This window comes from Ornithorhynchus anatinus, chromosome X5 (assembly GCF_004115215.2).
Source record: "Ornithorhynchus anatinus isolate Pmale09 chromosome X5, mOrnAna1.pri.v4, whole genome shotgun sequence".
Taxonomy (NCBI): Eukaryota; Metazoa; Chordata; class Mammalia; order Monotremata; family Ornithorhynchidae; genus Ornithorhynchus; species Ornithorhynchus anatinus.
Window position 1 is genome coordinate 44,552,496 of NC_041753.1, and position 20,526 is coordinate 44,573,021.

The following is a 20,526-nucleotide window of genomic DNA, read 5'->3' on the forward strand; positions in this document are numbered from 1 at the left end:
CCCACAATATCTTCCTTCTTAATCCTTATAGACATCGACCAGTAGGCATGAACTTCATAAAGGCTCTCTATTGCTTGCTCATCTCTCTCCTATTCCTTCCTCCTCCTTCTTCTTCCCAGCTGTTTCTCCTGCCTGTTCTCTAAGTTTACCCTCCTTTACCCCATTCCCCCCCACACCTCTTAAAAATACTTGCTCCCAAGCTCCTCTTTTACTGCCCTCTTTATACTCCTTCTCCTCCGCTTACTCAAATTTTCCCAAGTCTAAGGCAGTTGCCTTCTCTGGATCCACAGACCCATCCAGCTACTGCTCCATTTCCCTGTTCCTATTCTGGTCCAAACTCTTTGAACGGGTTGTATACACCTGCTGCATTCATTTCCTCTTCCTATCTCTTTTCTTAACCCACTACAATTGGGATCTTGTCCCCTTCTATTCCACTGAGACATCAATATCCAAAATGACCAATGAACTCCTCCTCATAGCCAAGCCCAAGGATTATACTCTGATCTAATCCTCCTCGATCCCTTGGCCACCTTTGAGACTGTGGATCACTCGCTCCTCCTTGAATCACATTTGAGTGTATGCGGCTGGAAATGCCAAAACTAGAAATTGGGAGTCAAATGCCACAGATAGACCGGCATGGTGCATTGCGATCAAGAAAGCAAGAGCATTTTTAGGGCAGAGCTTCAAAAGAATTATAAGGCAAGGAAATAAAAGTGCAAACAGCACCTGGTGCTGTTGTGTTTGTTGTCTGCGGCACAACAAAGGATGGCTTTTGAGTGTATATAGTGTGGTCTGGATGTAGGCAACACACTGGCACTTTTATGTACACAGGCACACACAGGTAAATCTCACCATAAAGTAGCATCGCCTTTGAGCATAAAATATATCTCCATATAATCCCCGCTTTAGGCAGGGAATGAATCTACTAGATCTGTTATATTATACTCTCTCAAGCACCTAGTACAGTGCTCTGCACACAATAAGTGCTTAATAAATAGGACTGATAGATTGATATAGGCCTATGAATGATATGCTGCTAATAATTAACAAAGGAAAACTACTTACCTCCACAGTTTTATCACCAATGATCAATCTATCAGTAGCTCTTACTGAGCACCTACTCGTGCAGAGTACTGTACTAAGCACTCAGGAGACTACAGCAGATGCAGGAAACACAAGTGTTCTGCATATCATAAGTACTTAATGAATACTACAACTACTAGAAGAGAAGCAATGTGGCCTAAGGAAAAACATGGGCCAGGGAGTCAGAGGACCTGGGTTCTATCCCTTTTCTTTCCCAATGTCCTGCTGTATGACCTTGGGCAAGTCACTTAACATCTTTATGCTTCAGTTTCCTCATCTGTAAAAAGGAGATTCACTACCTTTTCTCCCTTCTACTTATCATCATCATCGATGGCAATTATTGAGCACTTACTGTGTGAAGAGTACTGTATTAAGTGCTTGGGAGAGTACAACAGAGTTGGCAGAAACGTTCCCTGCCCACAACAAGCTTTCAGACTGTGAGCCCTGGGTGCAAAAGGGACTGTGTCCTACCTAATCACCTTGTGTCTACCCCAGTGCTTAGTACATAGTAAGAACTTAAATACCACTATCATTACTATTATTATTATTTATACAGTTCTGCTGCCCTGAGTCGTGGCCCAGTTGATCTAATGAAAAAAATCCACCACTTGAGCAGATTCAGAGACAAATATGGAAGGAAGAAAATGGAGAGTAGCTAGAGGGAAAAGAAGAAAGATTATAATTCACCTGAATTAAATCTTAGTTGATATATCATGAACCACAAAACATCCATTTGATTTTTACATTTTAATCTCTAAAGTCCAAAAATTCATAAGAAAAAATGAAAATTCTCATTACACTACCAATGAAGTGCTTATTTCTAGTGTTATGTTATTTTAAAAATAATAACAATCATAATTATGGTACTTGTTTAGTGCTTACTATGTGCCAAGCACTGTTCTAAGCACTGAGGTAGAAAATTACCCATCACAGAAACCAGGAGTACAAGAATATAATTTAAGACATCAGTCTCTATTCTGCTTTAATACTGGTTTATAATCATCAGGTGAACGATATTTTGGTTGAATAATAAACATCGGAGACCTCTTTTGAGTCTTAGATCAGTGAAAACATAGCATGAAACTGGTTTCTACTTTACAATCAAATATTTAGTTCTCATACTGATGGTCATAACAAAAGAAAATTTCTGTCCAAAGAAAAAATTCCTATTCAAGTACACAGTTTTCCAAAGTACACTTCTGTCTAATGTGTGTGTATTTTAGCTTAATATTTTGCAGCCTGAAAGATTTGCAGGTGAGAAAGATATGCATATATAATTCCTTTATTCTCAATCTTTTTTATCTTGAACTATAATTTATAAGAACAGTTGTGATACCTTAAGCTTTGCTCCAAGTTACATTATGATATTGTGCATGCATGAAGAAAAATATGTTACATAAACTAAGGATGAGAAATTAGCAAATTCTATAGATTATTTGTTTTATCGAAAACTGAACATGTGTATGTAATTTTGATTTCTAGCATTTGTTCACACTAGATGAAGTGAAGAAACAGGAAAAGAGATTTGTTGTGGAATGATTTTTCCTCCAAATGGATAGGTACTACCCAAGTGAAGGTTTTAACCATTTCTATTTCCTGGGTTAATTTTCCCATTACATAATGTCAAAACCTCAGGGATACCATCGATAGCCCTGGAGTCTGACCACTTCTAAAAATGTTTGGCTGATGTGAAATATGTATCATGATTAGTGCTACAACTAGAAAGAAAAACTTCTTGGTGCAACGACCATGATGTCACACATGGTTCTTCGTTGTTTTGTTTGTTTTTAATGGTATTTGTTAAGTGCTTACTATGTGCCAGGCACTGTACTAAGCACTGGAGTAGATACAAGATAATCAGGTGGGACAGTCCCTGTCCCATGTGGGGTTCACAGTCTTAATCACCATTATAAATATGAGGGAACTAAAGCACAGAGAAATCAAATGACTTGCCCAGGGTTATACAGCAGATGTGGGCAGAGCCGGTATTAGAACTCAGGTCTGTGATCAATCCACTAGGCCACACTGCTTCTCTTTTGCCCAGTACGTGCCATAAAGTGATGAGGTCACAGTAGGGCAGAGGAGAGAAACCCCCCAGAAAGAGACTATTATCCTTCTCCCTCTTCCTCCACCTTTCCCAACTCAGAGGGGTCCTTCCCACAGCCCAACGGGAGCATGAATTTGCAGTTTAGATCACACATGGGCTGTGTAAGACTGATTCAGTCACTCCCACTTGGACCTGAGCTCTCCCTCCTCCTTCCAGGAACACAAACGCAGTGGTGGAGACAGTGACAGTGGAGAGAGGATAGAAGAGAGGAGGTAGAAGGAAGGAGTAAGCAAGCGGGCCATTGTCATCTTCCTTCCCAGAAACCAGGCTCAGGGCAGGGGTTGGGAAGCAGAAATGGATCCCTGGTGGATGGGGAGAGGGTGGCTGAGGGGCCTCGTTGGCTAGGCATCACACTGTGGCCGTGAACACCAGGCAGCTTTGCCTTCTGCAACCTCCCCTGGTGATACTTACTCTCCACACTTCTCCCAAGAGGGGGGGGTCAACCCCTAGATCATTGTCACCCACATGCCCTCTCCAGACTGGGAGGGAAAGGAGTCACTCCCCACTAGCCAAAAGGGAATAATTTTCCTAACCAGAACATCAGTTCTGGAAATTTTCTTTATTCAGGAATTTAGTAGCAACCTGTTCTGCCTTACTGCCTGCACTCCTCTAGACTGTAAGCTTGTTGTGGGCAAGGAATATGCCTACCAACTCTGTTGTATTTTACTTTCCCAAGTGCTTAGTTGAGTGCTCTGCACACAGTAAGCGCTCAATAAATACCACTGAGGATGATCAAGAGCATAAGAGCAAAACCCAATGATATGCCTTGACACAAAATAATGGAAAGGTCCTTGTTTGATTACTCCACTAGAGTAAGGGGGAATGAATGCTAGTTCCTTTCTTGTTCAGTTCCTTCTACACAGTCATAATGAAGGGCCACAGAAAGAAACCTGGCAGCTGGAGTGGAAATATGTCTCTTTGATCTCAAGCTCTTACACACATTTGACTGTGAACTACAAAGAACTACATATTCACTAAAATAACATGACTTGTCATGACCTGCTTTAACAGAACCATCAAAGTCCTCTGGATGGAAAACTGGGCTAAGGATAGATAACCTAGGATATGTATCAACCTGCAACTCTATCTCTATCAATGATCACCATTCATTCATTCAATAGTATTTATTGAGTGCTTACTATGTGCAGAGCACTGTACTAAGTGCTTGGAATGTACAATTCGGCAACAGATAGAGACAATCCCTGCCCATTGACCGGCTTACAGTCTAATCAGGGGAGACAGATGGACAAAAACAAGACAACTTAATCATGATAAATAGAATCAAGGGGATGTACACCTCATTAACAAAATACATAGGGTAATAAAAATATATACAAATGAGCACAGTGCTGAGGGGAGGGGAAGGGAGCGGGGGAGGAGCAGAGGAAAAGGGGGGAAAGGGGGCTTAGCTGAGGGGAGGTGAAGGGGGGCAGAGAAGGAGCAGAGGGAGCAGAGGGAAAAGGGGAAGCTTAGTCTGGGAAGGCCTCTTGGAGGAGGTGAGCTCTCAGTAGGACTTTGAAGAGGGGAGGAGAGTTAGTTTAACCACTAACAGTGATTAGTTTCACCACCATTCTCAACAACCTTGGTGACATCTATGACTCCTCATTATCTTTCAATTCTCCCAATTAAGCTATGTTTAACTTCAAAGTCCACCACTTGAAATCCCAATTCCTCAAACCAAGCCTTCTCTAATTCCCAATACTCTGAGTCACATCAATTCATCAGCCATCTCTGGAACTTAAATATTTATTTTACCCTCCCTCAACACTTAAGTATTTATGTACAATCAATTATAAAGCCAATTATTTATTCTGACTACTCCGCTTGTAAATATTTGTATTTCTGTGATGATGACCCTCCCCATTACAGTGTAAGCCCCCATTTGGCAGAGAATAGATTTTGTGCTTCTGCTGCTCTTCTCCAAACACTTAGTAAAATGCATTACATCCAGGTGTTCAGTAAATATCATTCCTACCACCTCCACCATATAGCTGAAAGCACTATCTGAATCTACTATGTAGGCAGCACACCAGCCAATATTGCAAAGATAGACAAAGAGGGTGTGAGACCTGATTTACTGCAGATGCCAAATCAGATGTCTAAAGTTGTTATACCAGTGTCATTTACATGCACTATTTAACATCGAATGGCAATAAAAGATCAAAAACAAGGAGGTTCTGGAAAGGAGGTAGTCCTCAAGGATTAAAACACTGCTCATCATATCTCACCTTTGCTGGGTGAGACATGAGAGGACAATAAACAGATGACCCAAAGAGCTACTGTATAGGAAATGAGGAAATCAGAAACAGGTGGGCAGAAGATACTTCAAAGATACAGTGAAATAAAATGAAACAAAATCTTAAAGATGTTACGGACATTTAGGAAGCAGCAACAGTTGACATATTAGTTTTGCATGCAGCATTTAGAAGGGGGCCTAAATTCTTAAAACAGGTGATTCAAGAAGATTACAACACAAAAAGGGAGAAATGAAAATAGCTTCAGGATTTGTACATAGCAATATCGGTATTTATTTGACACCTTTTTTGTGCAGGGCACTATACTAGATCCATGAGAGCATAAAACCAAAGTTGAAAGATACTGTCCCTGTGCTCAGGGAGCTTACAATACAAATGTCAAAGTGCAGCAAGAAGCAATCTTTATGAGGACATGATATGAAAAAGATTGTCCATCACACATTTGTTTTTATCAACCTCTCACCCACCATCAAATCTCCCCATTAATAATGTCATCTTCAAATGGAAATATAGCTATATATTACCTTCATAATAATACCTCATCTCTAAAATTATTTTATTTCCCAAGGGCAAGTTTTCTTCTCTTACAAAATTTCTAGCATGACAAAGTATGAAATATTTTCATTCATTTTTTTTTATAAGCAAAGGGTTTTTTTATGGCCATAAGGACTTTATGTCTGCCCTTCATCAAGGATCAAAGATGAATTCTGTTTCCATCACAGAAACTCCATTTCTGAATTTGATTCTGTTTCAAATGTCTAGCTCTACTCTGACATGGTAAAAAGCACAGTGCATCCTAATTTATCCAACACATTAATTCTCATTAGTACTGCAACAACTCTCCTTAAAGAAGGTATAATCTTTTTGGAGGTTAGTCAAGATTTTGATATTAAAACAATGAAGAAACTGCAAAATTCCAGGGACTCTATTTTTTAAAGAGATTAGTAATACTTCATACATTTAGCTGTAATTATAAACTAGCACATGGTACTACAGGCCTTGTATAGGAAGATTAAAGCACTGCAAAGAATGCTTGTTAGGTAACTCCTTTCCCTTTGGAAATGTTATTCTAAAATGCAATTCCCTAATGATCAGTGGAAGTGGGATCTAAGGGGGACATGTTCAATTACTGAATGCAATGAATCATTACTAGAATTCTAGATAAATTTTGAGTATGGTAATTAAATGATTCCTGTAGATTAAACTGTAAAGAAACAGAGCTCCTCAGACTCAAACATTTAACAGCAGAATTATTTTCAAACGTTGTTAGTCTGAGTTATAGAATCCCAAATTAAGAATATGTATTAGGAATTTGATCAGATATTTGTATTAAACATTTTACCAGAAATATCTGTGATATTTATATGTACATTCACTGCAATCTAAACGTGATATTCTATTGAGAGTAACTACAATTAAACAAGACATAAAACCAACCTTCACTGATTCGTAGGTAGATGAAAACGAGAATAAACTACAACTACAACAAGAGAGGCACGATCATTTAATTACACTTGTGATGGTGTGAATTAATTTTAAAGGCACATTTATGAGCTGTTTATTAGTGATTTTTAAAACCAAAGAGTAACTTTATCTAGAAAACCATTTGTCAGCTGTTTTAACAATACATGGATTATTTTATTCTGAAATCATTCTGTATTACTTTTAATTTATTAAGACCACGATGCTTGTTGGTTAAACTAACCCCCCTCAGGAGTATACCAGACATCATAATGCTGATGACATCACTGAGCTCCAACCAGTTCTAAACAGAGTTGAGCAATGTCAAACTGAGATGGAAGGGATTTATCTCATACTTCATGCCACTGAGAGATGCATTCTATTCTATTCAGCATTCTATTTAAACAGTTATTTCAGGGTTGGTTTATCTATGGGGTTTCACAACTAAAAGATAAAAAAATCTTTATGGACTTAAACTTCACAGCCAAGGAAAGGGAGATCATGGGAAAAGTTAACTAAGGTGAAAGTAAAGACGCCCTAAGGATAATTCCCCTAAGCAATACTTCCTGGTAGAAAAACAAACACACTCACCTACACAGACACACAAACTATAAGGGACTTGACTACCTCAAAAACCAAGACAGTCCTATGCATTGATATTCAGACTTCTAGGGAAAATGGGGTTTAGAACATTAAAAAAAAAAACCACATGCAGTTTTATAGGTCTATTGATTCCTTCTGCACATCTCAAGGTAACATGGTTACTTTGTAGTTGACTCAATAATATAACAAAGATCTCTCAGGAATCTGGATTTAACAAGAAGCTTTCCTGTATTTTTGAATGAAAATTTAAAGATACATTAAAGCTTAAAACTAACTGGGATAAATGGTATGCAAGTACATGTGCTTAACAACTATGCATTATCCTTATGCAATAATCCCATTTTTCTTCTAAAGTGTAAGTCAATAAATCTTTCCTACTGCACTATAAATTCCAAGGTCATGGACAAAGGTGTTTGTTAGTATAATTACAATGTAGAATTTAATACCATTAAGCCTTCAGTTCCAGATTTTAAAGTTAAGAGAACTAGAAGATTAAGAGAGTCAAGTGTGATTTTGGTTTTCAAGAGCAAAAAATGTTCAGTGCAGTCTTCTCCTTTTACATGTCTATTACTTTTAAATTTCTTTCTCCATTTAATATCTGAAGTAAATTTAGCATTTTAAAGAATATGTACAAAATATATTTTGTGATCACAAAAATCCAGGTAAGACAGTGACTCATCTTCCCTCCCAAATCTCATCCTCCACCTAAAGTTCCCATAAGATAACAAAACTCCCATCCTCCCTGTCTCTGAAGCCCCCAACCTTCACCTTAGCCTCAATTCTTCCCTCTCTTTTGACCCCATATAAAGACTATCATCAATCAATTCCTGTCAGGCTTTTCTCCAAAACATTTCCAACATCCACCCCTTCCTATCTACCCACCATGTTACTTTTCATATCCCCTCTTGATTGTTACATCAGCCTCCCCACTGATCTCCAGTCTCTATCTCCCTCCAGTCCTTAATTCACTCTGCTGCCTGGATCATTTTTCTAAAACAACATTCTGCACGTCTCCCCACTCCAAAAAACTCTCAAATAGTTACCCACTACTCTTTGCATCAAGCAGAGACTCCTAACAATTGCCCTGAAGACACTCAATCAGTTCACTCTCTCCTACCTATCCATTCTCTTCTCTACACCATAGCTGGGACTTTTCACACACCCCCATCATCCCCTGACCCCAACCCCCTCTTCCACCCCAAGTCATATTTACTCACCAGCAATCTCTAGCATATCTGTATTTATTTATACCCATTCTCCACATTTATATAACCTGATTAGCTTGTATCTACACCAGTGCTTAGGGGAAGCAGCATGGTTCAGTGGAAAGAGCCCGGGCTTGGGAGTCAGAGGTCATGGGTTCGAAACCTGACTCTGCCACTTGTCAGCTGTGTGACTGGGCAAGTCACTTTACTTCTCTGGGCCTCAGTTCCCTCATCTGTAAAATGGGGATTAATTGTGAGCCTCACGTGGGACAACCTGATGACCCTGTATCTATCCCAGCGCTTAGAACAGTGCTCTGCACATAGTAAGTGCTTAACAAATACCAACATTATTATTATTATTATTATTATTAACAGTGCTTAGTACGTAATAAGTTCTTAACAAGTACCATAAGTAGCATTATGATTGTACATATTTATGTGTGCTCAAAGGTCCATTCAAATACATTCAATTACTTATTCCAATCACTCTCATTGTAAATGTTTTTATAGCTCTTTCTCCCTCCGAATGCAAATTCCTGGTAGGCAGGGAAACTGTTAGAGCTTCTGTTTTACTTCCTCAAGCACCTAGCAAAATACATAACATACAGGGGACATTCAATAAATACTGTTACTACTAAGTTTCTGCAACAGGTAAGAAAGTGCTGTGGTCACCCACCATGGGACAGTTAGAAGGAACAGAAGGTTTATGAGGATGAATGAGGAGTTAAGAGTATCAACAGTATCTCCCCCAGTAGACCTAAATGTATCTAGTATCAAAGCTCAGAAGAAATTATTTCATAGAAACATCAGCAAAGTTTCTGGTGTTATAATGAGAATATTCTTAGTGCTTCTAGATACTATGCCATGCATCAAATCTCCCAAAGAGGGATGGTCAGGCTTTGTATTTTTATGCTTAAAACACGTCATCATGTATGATGTCCACAACTGCTAAATATTGAAATTACCCGAAAGACAATGTATTCTCAGAGTTTTGCTATACATGATTTTAAATCACACTGCTGTTTTCATTTTACAGAAGTCAGTCAATAATATTTATTGAGCGCTTACTGTATGCAGAGCATAGTACTAAGCACTTGGGAAAATACAACAATGAGCAGACACATTCCCTACCCACATTGAGCTCACAGTCTAGATGGGGAGACATCCACTAATATAAATACATAAATTACAGATGTGTACATAAGTGCTGTGGGGCTGGGAGGGGGATAAATACAGGGAGCAAGTCAGGGTGATACAGAGGGGAGTGGGAGAAGAGGAAGGGAGGGCTTAAACTGTCAATTTCTTTAAAATATGAACATTTACAGATTTATTTTAAATATATACTGAATCAATTTCACAAATGAATTATCTCTGAGAGAGGAGATATCTGTGGGGAAAAAAATGCTCTATTCTTTAGCCTTCATTGTATTTGTATTTATAAAAGCACACCCTCATAAAGATACATTTGCATAAGGTTAACTCAGCTTCATCTTTCAAAATATTTGAAATATTTTCAGAATATAATTGCCAAGTAAATGTTCTCAAAAAATGATGAAAGGATGTATTCTAAGTGTTACATGTTTGTGCAGAAATATTTACTGTAGTGAGAAAAAAATTCATTTTGGTAATTCTGGTTAGTGTTTGACATGGAGAAACACTTTTCTACTCCAGATTCATACTGATTCAGTATAGAACTCTGTTGTTCATTTTTTCAAGACAGTCCCATGGACAATAGCTTGTCGAGAAAATATTTATATTCGTGGGATTCATTTTGAAAATTTACAGCCAGAATCAAAGCTGGTTAATAAGTAAGGATTTTGTATACAGTAAATGATGTAAGGAGAGTTGCTATTTAATTATCTCTATGACCTTGAAATATAATTGGCTACCCTATGGGTCTCAGTGGTATATTCCATTAAGAAGATAAAAATATATGGGATTAAAATGAAAAATGATAAGGCTATAAAATTAAGTAACAGCTTTATTAATCTTTCTTTATGAAAATAACTTTATGAGACCACCACTCTTCCCATCTTCAAAGCCTTATTAAAATCCCATCTCCTCCAAGAGGCCTTCCTTGACTAAGCCCTCATAGAGAAGCAGCATGGCTCAGTGGAAAGAGCACGGGCTTTGGAGTCAGAGGTCATGGGTTCAAATCCCAGCTCTGCCACTTGTCAGCTGTGTGACTATGGGCAAGTCACTTCACTTCTCTGGGCCTCAGTTCCCTCATCTGTAAAATGGGGATGAAGACTGTGAGCCCCATGTGGGACAACCTGATTCCCTTGTGTCTACCCCAGCGCTTAGAGCAGTGCTCTGCACATAGTAAGCGCTTAACAAATACCAACATTATTATTTCCCCTACTCCTTCTCCCTTCTGTGTCACCTATGCACTTGGATCTGTATCCTTTAAGCACTTGATATTCACCCCACCCTCAGCCCCAAAGCACTTTAGGTACATATCTGTAATTCATTTTAATAACTGTCTCCCCTTTTTAGACTGTAAGCTCCTTATGGGCAGGGAATGCTTTTACCAACACTTTTGCATTGTATTCTCCCAAGGGCTTAGTATAGTGTTCTGCACACCCAAAAGCTCAACAGATACTATTGACTGATTGGTTGGTAACTGAATGGCATAATAGGTATTTTGTGTAACTTACAAACTGGGATAACTGTGGAAATGCTTAATTCTTCTCAGATGACATTTTGTTTTAAGAAAACTGTGAACAAACTAGATGTATTAGGTCTTTTGAGGGATGATGATGGTGACGGAGTTTCTTGTGCAAAAACATTGGATGAGTCTTGGTCTTGGGACTTCAGGACCAAGAACCTATGTAATGGCATTGATTACAGTACTAGTGGCTCACACAAAACCACTTACGCTACCAATACCACTTATAATAACGTTGGTATTTGTTAAGCGCTTACTATATGCACAGAACTGTTCTAAGTGCTGGGGTAGATACAGGGTAATCAGGTTGTCCCACAGGCTCACAGTCTTAATCCCCATTTTACAGATGAGGGAACTGAGGCCCAGAGAAGTGAAGTGACTTGCCCACAGTCACACAGCTGACAAGTGGCAGAGTCAGGATTCGAACACATGACCTCTGACTACCAAGCCCATGCTCTTTCCACTGAGCCATGCTGCTTCTCTACTCATAGTCTCTCAGTCTTGCCATGGTGGACCCACTGCATCACCAATTGCAACTGGTGAATAGGTGAGCAGGGGCATAGTACAGTGACAAGTGCAGATGAAGGATTTTTACCCATAATACATTTACAATCCAAGTAACTGAAAAGTAATCCCAACGTGCAGCATAGCACTATAACCCAGGAGGCGGTTGCCTTGGTAGCCGCTGCAGTCATAGCTATGTTATCCAGCTGTTTTGCAAAATTTCTGCTGGGCTTGTCCACCTCATGAAAAAATCCTAGGAGGGGCTACAGTCAGAAAAATTCACCAATGATGACTTAGGTCCAGGGGGCATTCCTCTATTTGCAGAGCCTGGACAAGAACCTGTGTCTCCTTATTCTTAAAGCTGGGCTCTTTATACTAGATCAACAGCAGGGCTTGATGATGGTGGACCAATCGATCAAACCTATTCATTGAGTGCTCACGGTATGCAGAGCACTGTACTAGGCGTTTGGGAGAGTACAATAGAACAGAATAGGTAGATGCATTCCCTGCCCACAATAAGCTCACGGTCTAGAGGGGGAGACAGATATTAATATAAATTATGATTATGTACATAAGTGCTGTGGGGCTGAGGGGTGAACAAAAGGAAGAAACTAAATGGTATTCTTTGCCAAAAAAAAGGCAACAAAAATTATTTTATTAGCAAACTGCTCTGAAACTAAACTAAGCTTTAAGTACTATTTTTAGACTCCCCAAGCAAATCTCTTAAAACCTTGCGTTCCACCCACAGCGGTGCAGTTAACAATGGCCTCGTGGATACAGCACGGGCCTGGGAGTCAGAAGGTCATGGGTTCTAATCCCAGCTCTGCCACTTGTCTGCTGTGTGACCTTGGGCAAGTCATTTCACTTCTCTGTGCCTCAGTTCCCTCAACTGTAAAATGGGGATTAAGTCTGTGAACCCTAAATGGGACAGGGACTGTGTCCAACCTGATGATCTTGTATCTACCCCAGCACTTAGAACAGTGCCTGGCACATAGTAAGTGCTTAACAAATACATCTTTATTCATTATTATTAATGATTATGCAAAACTAGAACTAGAAATAGTAATCTCATCAAAGAAACCTGATTATTGTTGATTTCCTGAAAGTCATCCCATCTTCTTCCTTGAACCCCTGGCCAATTGTCATGAAGAAAATGAGAAGAGCAACATTTAACCTTAGAGTACATTTCCTATTCAGTGTAAATGCAAAATTCCATGAATAGTCACACAAAGGAAAATGTGATTCCCTATTTCACAGGGGAAATTCTCCTACCTCAGTTGCTTCACCCAGGATTTGGTTTTGATCTTGCTCCCCAGAGGGGAATTCTTCTTGAAGGTTTAACTCTTGTAGCTGTTGTGAAAGTTCACTCAAAAGCAGTTTGGTCTGCTGTTCCTGGCATACTGGATTATTTGGTTCCATACATTCATTTACATTGTCCTCAGAGGAGATCAATCTCTGATAAAGGAAAAAAGTTGTTTAATCATACAATAACTGGATTGTTTACTAATTTGACATCCAGAATTTTACCTTCCCACATGAAAATGTTTGATAGAGACATTTCTAAAAATCAGATAGGTGTGAAAGATTATGTTTTCTTTTAATACATCTAGTGATCTCAATATCCCAACACTGAGAACCTCATTTAATATTTCTCCCTAAATTGAGCACATATGGCTATAGTAATGGTAGTGTAAATAGTAGTAATATTTATTGAGTATACTACATGCTTGGGACAGAATAATGAAGGCGCACCTGCTGGTTGACACATTCTCACCCTTCTGCTTCACTCTCACCCTTCATTCTCATGTGGACAGAGAATGTGTCTATGAACTCTGTTCTAGTCTCCCACGGCTTCAACTATCATCTTTACGCAGATGACACCCAAATGTACATCTCCTCCCCTGTTCTCTCTCCCTCCCTCCAGGCTCGTATCTCCTCCTGCCTTCAGGACATCTCCACCTGGATGTCTGCCCACCACCTAAAACCCAACATGTCCAAAATTGAGCTCCTTATCTTCCCTCCCAAACCCTGTCCTCTCCCTGACTTTCCCGTCACTGTGGACGGCACAACATCCTTTCTGTCTCACAAGCCCACAACCTTGGTGTCATCCTTGACTCCACTCTCTCATTCACCCCACACATCCAGTCTGTCACCAATACCTGCTGGTCTCACCTTCACAACGTCGCCAAGATCCGCCCTTTCCTCTCCATCCAAACTACCTTGTTGGTACAATCTCTCATTTTATCCTAACTGGATTACTGCATCAGCCTCCTTTCTGATCTCCCATCGGCCAAACTAGCTCTCTTCTCCCCTTCAAAGCCTTACTGAGAGCCCACCTCCTTCAGGAGGTCTTTCCAGGCTGTGCCCCCCTTTTCCTCTGCTCCTCCTCCCCCCATCCCCATCGCCACTACGCCCTCCCTCTGCTCTACCCCCTTTCCCACTCCACAGCTCTTATGTGTATTTGTACATATTTATTATTCTATTCACTTTACTGATGATGTATATATATATATATATATATATATATATATATATATATATATATAATTCTATTTATTCTGATGCTATTGACGCCTGTCTAACTTGTTTTGTTGTCTGTCTCCCCCTTCTAGACTGTGAGTCCTTTGTTGGGTAGGGATTGTCTCTATCTGTTGCCGAACTGTACTTACCAAGTGCTTAGTACAGTGCTCTGCACACAGTAAGCGCTCAATAAATATGATTGAATGAATGAATGTGATCTCCCAAGCACTTAGTATAGTGGGCTGAATAATGTTTCAAAAATATTATTCTGTGCACAGCTCCGCACACCTCATAAACCTCCAATGATTGCCCATTCCTCTGTGATCAAGTAGAATAGCTTAACCATCAGCTTAGAGGCACTCAATCAGCTCTCTCCCTCTTCCTTACCTTCTCTTTCTCCTACTAAACCCCAGTTCACACACTTCATTCCTCTCTCCAAAACAACCTACTCACTGTGCCATAACTTTGTCTCCCACTGCTGACCTCTTGCTTGTGCTTTCCATCCTGCCTGGAATTACCTCCCACTTGACATCCAGCAGACTACTTCTCTCCCCATAACCAAAGCCTTTCTGAAATTGCATCTCCTCCAAAAGACTTTCAATAATCAACTGTTCATCTCCCCTAACTATAACCCCCACAACTGTCCCTTGAAGCACTTCCTCTTCCTCTAAGCATTTGGGCACTCACCTCCCCACAGCCCCCATAACATCTATGTACATACATATCTTTCTGTTCAATTGCTTCCTCCTATCTGTAAATTATTTTAGTGTTTGTCTCGTCCATTAAATTGCAAGCTCCTTGAGGGCGGGATCATGTCCACTAATTCTATTGTCTTCTCCCAAGCAGTTAGTATAGTGCTCTGCACACAGTTAGCACTCAATAAATACTATTGATTGATTGGCATAGCAACTGAAGCATCACTGGCTCAGAAGCTGGGGCTGAACCAAGAAATACTTCCAGAGAGTTATGTCATGGGTGTGCCATAACTTCACTCATTCAAGGCTGTGGCAATCTAGTCTGTTGACCCGGACTCTTTTCACCTTTTCATCCCCAAATCTATCCTAGTGCTCCAGGAAACCTAGATCTAGATATTGTCACATCACACTGTGAGCTTGTTGTGGGCAGGGAACGTGTTGATTGATTGATTGATAATGAAACTTGGAGGCTCCCTCAGCAAGCTCTGGACAGCTCTGCTCACAAGTAGCCATTTGCCCACAGTTGTCACTTTTATGGTCCTGAATATGCCTGCTGTGTGACCTTGGGCAAGTAACGTAACTTCTCTGTACCTCAGTTACCTCATCTGTAAAAGGAGGATTGAGACAGAACCCTATGTGGGACAGGGACTGTGTCCAACCCGATCTGCTTGTGTCCAACCCAGTGCTTAGTACATTGTCTGGAGCACAGTAAGCACTTAACAAATACCACAATGATTATTATTATTATATTGCTTAATGCAACTTGTGTGAAGAGTGGACGCTCATGAGATTGAGATTTTTAATTTTGTATTAAACAAGTGTAATTTACAGAGAATTCTTAAATAGAAAAATAAATATGAAAGTTTATGGAAATGAACCACTTTTTTCATTCCTGTATTAATTACATCTGTTTCCCAAGTTGGTGGCATTTTCCAAGGAAAGTATTCTGGGTGGGGCAAGATTGCTGTTAGATTGGTTCTGTGCTTATTTTTCTAAGGCACAGAGAGTCAAAGATGTCTAAAAGGAGAGCTCCTTTCAGCCAGTCCTTCTAAATCAAATATACTTACAGATTGCTCAGACTCATTGGATTTCCATTCCAGGCTCTGGTTTATGTCAAGTTCTTTTTTCACTTCATTCAGATTCTGTTTGAATTCTGTGAGCCCCAAGAGTAGTTTGCTTATAAATTCAGATACTTGGTTCTGAAACAATGATGTGTTTTCTTTGAATAAATGGAGACATTTATATGTGCACTAAAATTGGCTACTTTAGTAAGAAACCCAAAGTATTCACTACCACACCAAATTAAAGGATTCTGTTGTTGTACACATTTTTGAAAAGGAAATGGCATCATAGCTGCTATTGAAATGGAAGGAAAAGTTTACTTAGTTTTAAAGTCTACAGATAATCTTGCCTGAAAAAATCACAGAAAAATATCCTAATATTAAATGCAAATGAACATTAGAGAGCATCATTGAATCAGTCCATTTTAGTGCACTTAAGAAAAAGGAACAAAAAGTTCACAAATAATTCCACCCTCCTGCTGTCATTTGACATTGTTCCTACCTACTTTAATACATTATACTTTATACTAGCCTAAATAGATCTATAAATAAGTTATGGAAAAGCTCAGTCTATTTAGATGTGGCTCATTGAAAAGGATATCAAGTGCAAAGATAATCTGTAAATGAATCTCTGCTTGAAAATTAAATATACAGTGGTACACTTAATGTATTAAACAACCTTCTTTTGAGAGCTATAGAATGATTATTATACTACGACTACATTACGTGTCTATATGATTCGCATACCATAACAGGCACAGGGACATTGAGACCGTCTTCCAGGGCCTGGGCGCTTATTTTTTGGAGTCCACAATTCAGTTTCAGAAGCAGGTTGCCCTGCTCTTTATAGTCCACATTCTGGCCATTCTCCATTGCCAGGCCAAGTCTGTCCATAAGTTTGGCAAATGAATTTTTTGCTTTACTTACAAGTAATTCTTCATTAAGTATGCGATTTGGATCTTTAAAGGAAGAGCAGAAAGGTTAAGCAAATTGGGTTTCCTCGGGAAATTACTGCAATCCTCCCTTTCAAAACAATCAAATTTGTTTGAGTGAATAATTTTTCCATTATTTCTTATTCACCTATAGTCATTTAACCACAAGATTGTCTTTTTCATTTCCTTCCACTGCAAAATAAAAACTTTAAAATGTGATCAAGGCCTACTAAGTACTTTCTACAGTAAATAGCTACAGAGGATTTCTTAAAAGGACAAAATCACACCACATGGATCTATGATATTTAAAGCATTTACTAATTTATAATTTTTCCTTGGTTTGAAAACATTATATCTACCTCATCTGCTGTTTACACTAGTGAGGCTTGCTATCTTAATGCCATACTATTTATATTCAGAGACAAGAGAATATAATTTGCCTTATTCCAAGGCAATTAAAATTTTACAACTACAATTACTTATTTCCCCACAGGATTTTGATAATCATCCTTCTCATATAATGGACTTAAGGCCCCAGCACACCCAACATGTCCTGCTTACAGTTAGATTCGTCAGGTCTGTAATTAATAATTGTGTTTAATGTTGATAAATAAAATTGTCAGTGCTCCTTCTACTAATTGGTATTCCAGATAATGGTTAATAGGTTTATTTATGCCTTAATAAAAGTCTTGTAATTTAGTTTTCCCTCTGCTAGGAAGGTCTTAATCTGTCATTACTTGTCTTATGATACCATCACTGTAAGATGACAAGCATGGAGAAGCTAACAGCAGTATTCCACATACCACATAGCAGTATACTATTCTACCTTTCAAGAGCTCTTGTTACTGGGCAAACAAACATTTTTATTAAATTATGAATAGAAAACAGAAACCCAGCCAGCTCCATCTCTATACCACAGCAAATAACGGAAGGAATTAATTGGGGCATTTGGGAGTGGGCATTAGTTTCTGAACGTGGGAACTGGCGCTGCCCTACAAAATGCTTAATTAAAATATTTGCTTCAAAATCATATGAGAAGAGTGTTCAGATGAAATTCTCATGATTGGTTTTCAATGGGCAAATCTATACAAGACAAAACAATCCTCCAAAACACCCCAACTCACTCTTTGTTTCTCCAAAACTCACCTAAACACATCCCACTTTTGACTCGCCAATCACTGACTTCTTGTTCATGCTGTTCTCCTGGCCTGGAATTCCCCTCTCCAGCCCCTGCAAATGTGCCAGACCTCAGCCCTCCCCGCAACTTATAAAATACCCCTCATAAAATATCATCTCCTCCAAGAAACCTTCCCTGATTGATTTTCTATCTACACCCCAAGGTGCAGGGACTGTCTCTATCTGTTACCGACTTGTACATTCCAAGCGCTTAGTACAGTGCTCTGCACATAATAAGCGCTCAATAAATACTATTGAATGAATCACCCAATTGTCTTACCTAGAACTTATGTATTTATAACCATGTATGTGTTCAAATGTAAGGAGTGGCTCTATTTGAGCAGAGGCTCCATAAGGATCACGTTGCCTGGAGGTAAAAGTGAAAACAGTGCCAGGTTCTGCAAACAACAAATATAACAGCACAGAGAAGCACGAAGCACAAGTCGAAGCTGAAGCACGAGTCTGGGAGTCAAAAGACCTTGGTTCCAATCCCAGCTCTGCCACTTGTCTGCTGTGTGACCTTGGGCAAGTTACTTCACTTCTCTGTACCTCAGTTTCCTGAGACAGTGACTGTGAGCCCCACGTGATTACCTTGTATCTACTCCAGCTCTTAGAACAGCGCTTGGCCCATAGTAAGTGCTTAACAAATACCATAATTATTATTATTAAGAAGTCAGTCTCAGCCAAACTGTAGAAGGGAAGAATTTACCTTTACAAACTGCTAGAACAAAGTCCAACCTGATTGTTACGTATCTACCCTAGTGCTTAGTACTGTGCCTGCCACATAGTAAGTGCTTAACAAACACCATCCAAAAAAAAGGTGGGGGCTGGGAGACAGTCTTTGTGTGTGTCTAACATACTGGTATTATGAGTCCCAAATTGGCCTTGTTGGTCACAAACATATACACTCCCACAGTGAATTTCACCATCAGTACCATCTTCTATATCTGTCCAACTGTACATTCAACAAGCTGGCATATCCATTCCATTCCCCACAGGATCATAGTTCGTCCCAGTGCAAAGAATTTTGTATGCCTATCTCCCACATTAGAGCATAAGCTCCATGTGGACAGAGAATGTGTGTGTGGCTTTTGTTGTACTTTCCTAAGGGTTTGGTACAGTGCTGTGCACTCGGTCAGAACTCAATAAATAACGTTACTACAGCTTGGCATAAAGACTCACGGACTCATTTTTCTGCAGTATCGGGTGTGCAACCATGGATTTTTGTGATTTTCATACAGATCAGCTGATGTGTGATTTGTTGATGTAGCACAGTTCTGGTCATGACTTGGCATGCTCCTGTGTGCTGTCTGCCCAATTTGGAAGTGGGTTGGATTAACACCTGCTGCCTAGGGGGTGCTGGCAGCTCACCCCACTGTACACCTGCTTGGATTCTGGAAACGGCTCTAAAGGTGTCCCAGGAAGCCAATCAAGTGGGTTGGGGAACTGCAAGGTCCAACAGCTATCTGTCAGTCAGGTGAATTTGCTGACATCATGGCTGCAGGGACAGACCGGGAGGCGGAACGATATCCTTTGCCTACCTGCTACTATCTCAGAGGAATGTTCATTTGGCACCATCATTTCTGCACCCAGTTTAGTTTTAGGTCAAAAACCTAAACAGCCAATCAAAAAAAATGCCACTTGTTCCCAGGCAGATTCAACCAAGGGGATGCTTTCAACCAGGTCCACAACCTACCTTCCTTTCAATAAAGAATAGTTTGGTGGAGAAATGACTGCTTTGTGCAGACACTGCTGATATGGAAGAATACATTCGGGGTTTAAAATAAAAACAACAAAATTCAGGGGAGAGCTTCTTATTCAATGGCTCTGCATTCCATGCATATGAATTTTCTTTAACTACTTTCTAAGCTCTGAGTTTCAAACTGCCAAAATAGGGTTGTAAAACTCTTGGAATTCTCATGGCACCAAAGTGAAAATATAGAAACGCTGGGGTGCTTCACACAATGTGTTCAATAAATATGACTGATTGATTGATTTGCTACAAAAAATGTTATCCTACTAAATAATATGATTTATTTTTGAGGTAACTGAGAACTGCCTCCTTCCATTCCTTCCATGGATTGTTTAGCCGAGAGAATATAACTTACTGGCCGTAAAATGCATTATTTTTTCTGCTCCGTTATATTATTTTGCTATATGTGACTGTCCTCCACCAATTAGACTGTGGGCCTGCTGTTGGCTAGGGACTGAGCTGAAGGAGGGAGAAGTGTTTTAGATGAGAGGAAAGTTGTGAGC

At 39.6% G+C, this 20,526-nt stretch overlaps 1 protein-coding gene across 1 annotated transcript in view; it reads right to left on the reverse strand.

Annotated features, from left to right (window-relative positions):
• CCDC171 (coiled-coil domain containing 171) overlaps nucleotides 1-20,526 on the reverse strand; it is a 141,231-nt gene that overhangs the window by 50,371 nt on the left and 70,334 nt on the right. Inside the window, 3 exon segments of the mRNA XM_039910752.1 lie at nucleotides 13,159-13,341; nucleotides 16,169-16,300; nucleotides 16,910-17,121. Coding sequence (XP_039766686.1) covers nucleotides 13,159-13,341; nucleotides 16,169-16,300; nucleotides 16,910-17,121 — 527 coding nt within the window.